Below are 8,826 nucleotides of genomic sequence, written 5' to 3' on the forward strand. Positions count from 1 at the left end.
AGTCATACAGTTCTTTTCTGGCTTATTTCACTAAATATCTTGTCCTCAAGCTCATCTATCTTGCAGCATGTGTCAGAATTTCCTTCTTTTCAGGGTGAGTAATAATCCACTGTGTGGATGGACCCTGTGTTTATCCCTTCACCCGTTGTGAGCACTGGAGTTTATGCTTCTGGCTCCTGTAAATCCGGGTGTACAGATATTATGTCCAGAACCTGATTTCAGACCTTTTCTCTCTGTACCCAGAAGCAAGAATACCAGGTCACTTGATAATAGTGGGGTTTTTTTTGTTTGTTTGTTTTGTTTTGTTTTTTTTTTTTTTTTGTCTTTTTGAGACAGGGTCTCACTGTGCAGTTCAGGCTGGCCTTGAGCTCACTTTGTAGCCTAGGCTGGTCTCAAACTCGAACGATCCTCCTGCCTCAGCCTCCTGAGTGCTGGGATTGCAGGCATGAGCCACCATGCCTGACTTGATAATTGTGTTTAATTTTTTTTTCCCACCACCCCTCCTAATAATTGTGTTTAATTTTTAAAGGAAACATAAGTGAGGGATTTTCGGTGGCCATGATGGTGGCTCTGAGATGGGGTCTTGCCACACTGTCTGGGCTGACCTCAAACTGGGGATCCTCATGGTTCAACCTCCTGCATAGTCGGGATTACAGGCAGGCACCACCATGCCCAGCTCCAGTAGATGCAATTTTTTTAAAGCTTGCTTTCTTTCTTTCTTTCCCTTTCTTTCTTTCTTTCTTTCTTTCTTTCTTTCTTTCTTTCTTTCTTTCTTTCTCTTTCTTTCTTTCTCTTTCTTTCTTTCTTTCTTTCTTTCTTTCTTTCTTTCTTTCTCTCTCTCTTTCTTTCTTTCTTTCTTTCTCTCTCTCTCTCTCTCTCTCTCTCTCTCTCTCTTTCTTTCTTTCTTTCTTTCTTTCTTTCTTTCTCTTTCTTTCTTTCTTTCTTTCTTTCTCTCTTTCTTTCTTTCTTTCTTTCTTTCTCTCTCTCTCTCTCTCTCTCTCTCTCTCTCTCTCTTTCTCTCTTTCTTTCTTTCTTTCTTTCTTTCTTTCTTTCTTTCTTTCTTTCTTTCTTTCTTTCTTTCTTTCTTTTCTTTTCTTTTCTTTCGTGCCAGAGATTGAACTCACGACCTTGTGCTTGCCAGGCAGGCACTTAAGCCATTAAGCTAAATCCCCAGCCCCAATGCAGTTTTTAAAAGAACTGAAAACCACATACATCAAGTGTTGTCCCTGATGGGGACATGAGAAATAAGCACTCCAAACTCCAAAATCAGAGGCCAGCACAGTGCACACTTCTACTCCCAAGACTCTCAAGGCTGAGGCAAGAGGATTACTGTGAGTCCAAGGCCAGCCTGGGCTACACTGAATTCATTACCAGCCTGAACTGCATAGCACGCTCCTGTCTCAAGAAAGGGAAAACAGAACTTTGAAGTGATGTGGGGGAAAAAAAAATTGCCAGGGATTTAGCTCAGTGGCATAAACGCCTGCCTGGCAAGTGCAAGGTCATGAGTTTGATCCCCAGTACCGCAAAAAAAAAAAAAAAAAAAAAGAAAGAAAAGAAATGATGTGGTACACCTGTGATCCCAGCACTCAGAGGCGCTGAGGCAGGAGGACTGTAAATTCAAGTTCATTCTGAGCAAGACCTTGTCTCAAGATTTAAAAAATGAGCTGGGGGTGTAGCTCAGCACAGAGGGCCTGAGCTCAGTCCCTAGAACCTAACCCCCCCAGACACAAACAAGCAAAAAACACTTTTAAAACATTTCAACCATTTTTAACCTTTTATGTCAATAATGGATTACTGCTTTTAGTGATTCTTTAAAGTAGGAAAGAATTTAATGAATGCATAAAATAAGGCCTTTCCCACCACTGGCTAAAAGGGCCACTTAGCCAGTGCACAGGAACCAGACATGGTCTCTGGGGTGAGACCACTGCCCAGTGACTCTGCAGGCTGAGTCCACGCAGAGGCAGGGCCACCTGGGCCCACTCCCACTCGAGCCTTGGGAAAGGCCGTGTGGCCAAGACTCCTACAGCCCCCAGAGTGACAGGCTCTCCTCCCTTTTCTATGAATGGCAGGGTGGGGGCAGGTCCCTCCCCTGAGCTCCCCACTTTTGCTCCCTTTTCCCCAACCCCTGTAGGCTCCACATCCGCCCGTCCAGCCCTACATTCACACCACCCACCGCACCCCTCAACTCAGGCACGAGGTATTAACGGATGAGCATGTGAGATCATGACTCTTGAATAACGACATAGGTAATCTTTCAGCCTCCTGTTTCCACGGCATTCCAGGGGCTAATAGTGTGATGATGTCCAAGTTGGGAATTGAGGGATAAACAGGAGCTCACAAAGGACCGCAAAGGGGAAAGTGTTCTGGGTAGAGCAGTTTTCCCCCTTGTCCCCCATACCTTGTGAGGTTTGGCTTGTCCTGCAACCCTGCAGGGTAGTGCAGGCCCTACAGAGACCCCAGAAAGAAACAGTCTCCCCATGCCTGATGCTGGGATCTCACCCACCCTGCCAAAGGCTGGCCAGTTGGTTGGGATGCCTGCAGTGACAGGGAACTCACTATCTCTTAGCCAAGATTCCTGCTGGCAATCTCTCTCACCATCCTCTTACACTCCGGTGGCATCACTCACAGGACCGGGCAGAGTGCATCCAAAGGGCTCAGGAACCAGACAGACAGAGAGGACCAACCCTCTGAGGCCATGCCAGACAGTGCCGAAACCAGGTGGGGCAGCCAGCCGGCCTTCTGCCCAGCCTCTTGATTTTCTCAGGCTGTGGCTGGAAGGTAAGGGATCTGGGGCAGGCCTGAGTCACAGGTCTTGCCCCAGGGGCCATGTCAGGCTCAGGTCAGGTCACCTGAGAGGCACCAAGATTCCAGCAGCCTGGATTTGCCTCAGTCTCCCCAGGTTCATGCTGGAGCAGGCTCAGAGACCCAAGGCATACCCTGGCAATCCAGGAGGGCCTCCTGAGGAGGTGAGGGAGAGGTCTTCCCAGCAGGGAGCAGAGATTACTCCTGAGTATGCCACCCACAGGAAGAGGGTGGCATGGAGTCTCAGGTGCTGGGCCTGGCTCATGACACACAGCTTCCTCACAGGTTGGCCACATGGCCTGGCTGGTTGGGCAAGTGCCTGAAGGGCTGGCCTCGTCACCATAGGGAAGTGACCTCACTCAGGGAGTTTCAAAGAAGTGTCCCCATCCCCCAGCTGCCCAAGGGCTCCACGGCCAGGCTCCTGTGCCAAGGGTTCAGATGGACAGGACAGCTTGCCAGTGTCCAGGCCGGATGTATGAGCCCCTAGTGTGACCTGAGATGCCTGTCTAGGCTACAGGCTTCTCTTCCGCTCTGCGTGAATGCCAGATGCGCCCCTTGAATAAATATTAGTAAACTTGGCTAGGACTGCCGCTGTGTGACGCCACTAACCTGCCAGCCTGCGCAGAAGCCAGCACGGCTCCTCCTGGTCTGAGAAGCAGCCCTTGTATTTGAGTGCTGTGGAACCGCCCTTAAGTCTGGACCCAAAGGGCCGCTATGAGGTACTGCGGGAGCACTTGGCCTCTCTGAGCTCTGCCTCTGGGGTAGCCATGACGCAGAAATGAGGCCACACAGGCCAAGTACCCAGCCAGGTCATACCGGCCTCCCAAGGGTGCCAGCTACACCTCCCTGCCAGCACTCCCTCTCTAGCACCTACACCCGCTAGCATCTGGCCAGAAGCTGGGGGGGGGGGAGGCTGTCCCCATCCCCTGCTGGAGGACCTCTGGCTCAGTGGCTGCAAGGGCATCAACAGATTCTCTATGTCACAGCTTTTCTCCTTCTCATTGCTAGCACCAGCAGCCCAAGAAATAAGCATCGCAGTCCCTACCCTCTGGAGGGGACCCACAGATGGTCTGCCTGAGGGTAAAGACAGGATCCCTTCTTGGCAGTGTGCCTTGGCGTGTCACTTCTCCTCTCGGAGCACCTGTAAACAGGACAATCGCTCCCCTGGCCATTACTATGGCTGGAAGTCCTCCATACTGTGAGCAGCTCCCAGAGTCCGGGTGGGTCACTGCTGGCTTGACCAAACACGAGACCACGAGTTCACACAGCTGTGGGGGCATCCAGGAGCCAACCCTGGGCTCATCGGAACAGCTGGCAGTGGGCTCTACCTTGGCAGCCCCCTCCCCTGTGTACTTCAGCCCGAGGGGTTATCACCCTACCCCCAAGCTTGAGCTTGTCTCCGAGAGGAACAGCAAAGGGGGTGCTGAGTGGGATGGCAGGAAGTCTGTGAGGAAGAGTCTCCCAGCTCCCCTCTGCCCCAGCCCCCCCATCTAAGCTCCAGGCTGATCCCTGTGAATTGCCCAGCCTCCCCTGAGAACAACAGAGTTGAGGGCAAAGAGAGGGGCCTCACTTGGTTTATAGACCTCTCGTGAACCCCAAAGTTTCCATTCCTGCTCCAGGCTCCCTGGCACATTCTCTTTGACTTTGACTTTTTTCCTCGTGGAACCCAGACCCAGGAGAGCTCTACCACTGACATACATCCCCAGCCTATTTTTAATTCTTTTTGAAACTTTGAGACAGTCTCACTAAATTGCCCCAACAGGAGTCCAGCTTGTGATCCTCCTGCCTCACCCTCCCTTAGTGCTAAATTAGAGAAGTGCACCACCGTGGCCTGCTACTCTGGCACTTTCTGTCTCTTTTGTCCTTACTCCCTAGGCCCTATTCTTCACCTAGAAGTGGAATCAGAATCCCCACGCTGGGGTGTTCTCGGTTAGTAGGTAAAGGCTGGAGACCATGTCTAGCAAATGGATACCAATTGGTCCTTTGCAGTTTCCTGGGGAACATATTCAGTTTGCTGCTGGGGAGCATGGGGTTCACTTTCCTTTCCCTTCCTTTGGTCTTCTGGGATCCAGCCACAGCCAGGCACACAGTGGGTGCTTAAGCAATGCCAAGTGTCTGGGAGGCCTGGAACAAAACTCCACTGACTGACCCCTGGCAGGAAGCTGGTGGGTACTGGGAGCTCCAGGAAGGTGCTGGAACACCTGTCACAGTGGTTCCCCCAGACCCCCACTGCCCAGAGAAGTCTCTAGCCTAGCCTCACTGCCTGCATTGCAGGACCCCTGAAGGACAGTACAGGCCCTGCAGAAGCTGAGCGAGAAACCCCAAGGAGAATCACAGGCTCCCCAGGCCTGATGCTGGGATCTCTCCCACCTGTCAAATGCTAGTCGGTTGGGATGTCTGTGGTGACAGGGAACTCACTGCCTCTTAGCAAGGTTCCTTGCTGAATCTCTCGCCATCCTCCTCCACCAGTGGACTCACTCACTGGGCCAAGCAGGGCGGCTACACTCACAACAGTCTGTGCAGATGTCTCTGCCCTCCAGAACCCAGCTCTGCCCCTTGTCCATTCTGCTCTTCCATCCTCCTAGAGTCCTCTGGCCACGCAGGTGGGGACTACTGAATAGCCACCACCTGGACGCCATCTACCAAAGCTGACCTACAGGGTCTTTTTATTCTGCCAAGGGACCCTGAAGGGCCAAGGTCCTGGCTGTGTCTTGGGAGGGTAGGGGGTTTCCCAGACACTTGGTGATGGTGGGTCACAGTTTTAGGCTCTGCTGTCACTGTCCTGAAAATTTTGACACCTTTTCAACAAAGGGACCTATGCTTTTACTTGGCACCAGCCCTGGACCTGCTGAGGTAGGGGTGACTGGTTCTTATCCCAGCCCACAGCTTCCTCGCATCGGGGTGGGGGCACTGAAAGCATCCTAGCCCATAGGGTCTGCTGAACCTCTTAGTAGTCCCCACCCCCACCCCTGGGAACCCAGGAAAAGCTAGCATTGGCTTCCTGCTCCAATTAAATCCTTTAAAGGAAGAGGGTAAATAAAACCGACTGGCAGGCGGTGACTCAGCCACCCCCCCAGCCCCGCCCACCCCGCACCCCCAGGCTACTCCCCAGGGTCCACCCCACACTCCTAGCACCCCTTTCTCTGCTCTCGACCCGCGCTCCCAGGCTACTCCCCAGGGTCCGCCCCGCACTCGGGTCACCCCTCTGCTCCCCGCCCCGCGCCCCAGGCTATTCCTCAGGGTCCACCCCACACTCCTAGCACCCCTCTCTCTGCTCCCCGCCCCGCACCCCCAGCTACTCCCGAGGGCCCGCCCCTCACTCCGGTCCCCCCTCTGCTCCCAGCTCGCGGCCCGCGGCCCTCTGCCGCTAAGGTTTTGCGGCCCTACCTGAGGTTGAGGATTGAGGGGTACTGTTCTCACCCCTCTCGTGTGCTGCCTACTTTAGTAAAAGTCACAATCTCCATTTTACCGAAGGAAAACCGAGCTAGGGAAAGGGAAGAGGTCCCTCCAGATGCAGCCTCTGGCGAGTTAGGAAAGCCCGGTGGGGGCACGGTCACTTTCGGAGACCGTTTTGGGTTGCCCCAGGAGCGCCCCGGAGAGGGACTGGGCAGCCAAGGATTGGGAGGAACAAGGAACCTGCGATTCTCCTCTACCAGGATCTCTGAAGAGGCAGGGCAGGATTTCGGAGAGCCTAGGTTGGGGTCTGAGCCCCACTGTCTCCCCTCCCGGATTGGGAACCGGGGCGCTTCCCGGGGTTTCCCAGCGCGTGAGTCACCGCGGGCAGGACCAGCTGCAGTGCATTCCTCTGCGAAGTCGGCGCCCGGGCGGGTGGGGACAGCGAGTCACCCCACCGGGCCCAGCAGCTGGGACGTCGGGAGCTAGAGGGGCGCAGGTCAGAGGGGCGGACCCGGGTGATCAGGGCGGGGTGGCTGAGGGCAGCATCCCCTGGCCCTCGCTAGAACTAGGCTGGGCGGGGCGTTCGCGGGGCGTGGTTTGCGTGGGGCGTGCCCTGGGGAGGCGGGTCCCGTGGGGCGGGGCTCATATAAGTGCAACCCGGGCGCCCGACGCGCATTATCGTAGCTGCGCCGTCTTGAGTATCCGTGCGACATGAAGACTCCCAGCGAGGTGCTGCGCGAGGGCGAACTGGAGAAGCGTAGCGACAGCTTGTTCCAGTTATGGAAGAAGAAGCGCGGGGTGCTCACCCCTGATCGTCTGCGCCTCTTCCCCACCGGGGCCGGTGCGCGCCCCAAGGAGCTGCGCTTCCATTCCATCCTCAAGGTGGATTGCGTTGAGCGCACGGGCAAGTACGTCTACTTCACCATCGTCACCACCGACCGCAAGGAGATCGACTTCCGCTGCGCGGGCGAGAGCTGCTGGAATGCGGCCATCACGCTGGCGCTCATCGACTTCCAGAACCGCCGCGCCCTGGAGGGCTTCCGCAGCCGCCAGGAGCATGCGGCGCCCGCCGCGCAGCCCGAGTCCGGGACGGCCCGCGCGCCCTGAGCCTTCGCCGCGGTGAGTGACGCCCCAACCGTCGACAGGGGTCTCTAGCGCGCCCTGGAGGATGTGGGCCGTGACCCTTTCCCCGGAAACCTGCATCGTTGGGGAAAACTCGGGGAGGGGGAGGTTGTCCCGCTGCCTTGGGGGCAGTTTCCAAAGAGGCCATGGGCGCCGTGCAGTCGCCGCGTGTGGGGCTCGTGGCAGAGGCTATCGCTTGGCCTTAGGGATTCTCCAGATCGGCACCCAGATCTCTCCCGCGCTGCTCCCTGACCCAGTCCTCTCTCTACAGAGCCTCACACTGCACCAGTCGGACCAGACCAGCCACATAACCGCACCGCACAGGAACCAGGGAGTACCTGAGACAGCGAGAGCCCAGACAGGCCACCCACATGCTGACCTCCAGAGGACAAGGCCGCCTCTTCCATGCTGCCTTCCATGCTGCCTTCCATGCGTGCTGAACCTCGCCTGCTGCGCGGGCCCGTTAACTTATTGGACTATTTATTTTGATGGTCATTTATCGTCAAGCTGTTCTGTCTTAATATTTTGTTTTTGCACCAGCATTTCATTCCAAATAAATGAGTTCATTTATTCTTTTTTTTTCTACCAGTGGCTGTGGCTCAGTTCTGTTTTTCCGGGAGGGCTGGAAACTGGAACACCTTCATCTAGTCACAGCCTGAAGCTACTGCAGCCCAGGCTGGTCAGAAAGGACATCAGCATTTAGAATGAATATCCACTGTCATCAGCTAGGCCAGATCCATGGCCTCCCCAGAGGCCAGGAAGTGTCCTGGTGTGTGGCCTGGCTACCTTCTGCTCCTGGGCATAGCTTGGGGTGGTCATGGTTGGTGGCAGTGTTTGCTTGGGCAGTTCACTGGAGCTGGAGGGGAGGCCAGCACACCTCCTCCAGACCAGAGCTGCTGCCAGTGGAGGTGGCTGTCCTCAACTGCACCTTCCACCCACACACCACCTGTCCAGCAGTGCCTGGCAGACCCACTGGAAGGTCTCTGTCCCCATGTGCTCTTTTTGACTCCAACCCAAGGTTCTGGAGAGCAGCTGCCAGCCCTGGTCACTGCTTTCAGGCCAAGGGGAGAAGCTGGCACTGCCTCCAGTGGCTGACCCAGGACTGGGACCAGGGATTGGAAGTCTGGACTCATCAAACCCATCCCCCTTCCTGAGCTTCCTGCCAGGGTGGCAATTTCTGCCCTCGCCCATTTTCATCTGCTGTAAGTTCAGGAACCTAGAAAGTTGGTGACAAGGTGTGAGAGGTATGTGCCCCTCCCTGGCAAGATCTATGGATGACCAAGCTGAAGAAGATAGTGTAACAGGAAACAGGACTGTGGGTGTGTACTTTTGATTCCAGGGAACTTCTGGCTGCAGGGATAAGGTCGGGGAAGTACAAGTGAGGGCCAACATCTGTCACTTACCCTCCACCCAAGGGAGCCATTACAAGCCTTCTACCTGGGCCTCAGGGGCCAGGCTGGGGACTGCGACTGTCCCTTTTTTGGATGGGTGCTGGGTCCAGACAGG

The 8,826-nt window shown here is 55.2% G+C and overlaps 1 protein-coding gene across 1 annotated transcript; it reads left to right on the forward strand.

Annotated features, from left to right (window-relative positions):
• The first annotated feature begins 6,863 nt into the window (after nucleotides 1-6,863).
• Nucleotides 6,864-7,905, forward strand: Phlda2 (pleckstrin homology like domain family A member 2). The gene is made up of 2 exons (XM_003468133.5): nucleotides 6,864-7,317; nucleotides 7,592-7,905. Exon 1 carries the CDS (start codon nucleotides 6,910-6,912, stop codon nucleotides 7,303-7,305), a length of 396 nt encoding a protein of 131 aa, XP_003468181.1. The 5' UTR covers nucleotides 6,864-6,909; the 3' UTR covers nucleotides 7,306-7,317; nucleotides 7,592-7,905.
• The last annotated feature ends 921 nt before the right edge of the window (nucleotides 7,906-8,826 follow it).

This window comes from Cavia porcellus, unplaced genomic scaffold (genome assembly GCF_034190915.1).
Source record: "Cavia porcellus strain 051 isolate PalLab524CR breed Dunkin Hartley unplaced genomic scaffold, mCavPor4.1 scaffold_17, whole genome shotgun sequence".
In the NCBI taxonomy this organism is placed as follows: Eukaryota; Metazoa; Chordata; class Mammalia; order Rodentia; family Caviidae; genus Cavia; species Cavia porcellus.

Bases quoted from the DNA above. Each gene is read 5' to 3' on its own strand.
- Phlda2 (XM_003468133.5), top strand. From the start codon at position 6,910: ATGAAGACTCCCAGCGAGGTGCTGCGCGAGGGCGAACTGGAGAAGCGT.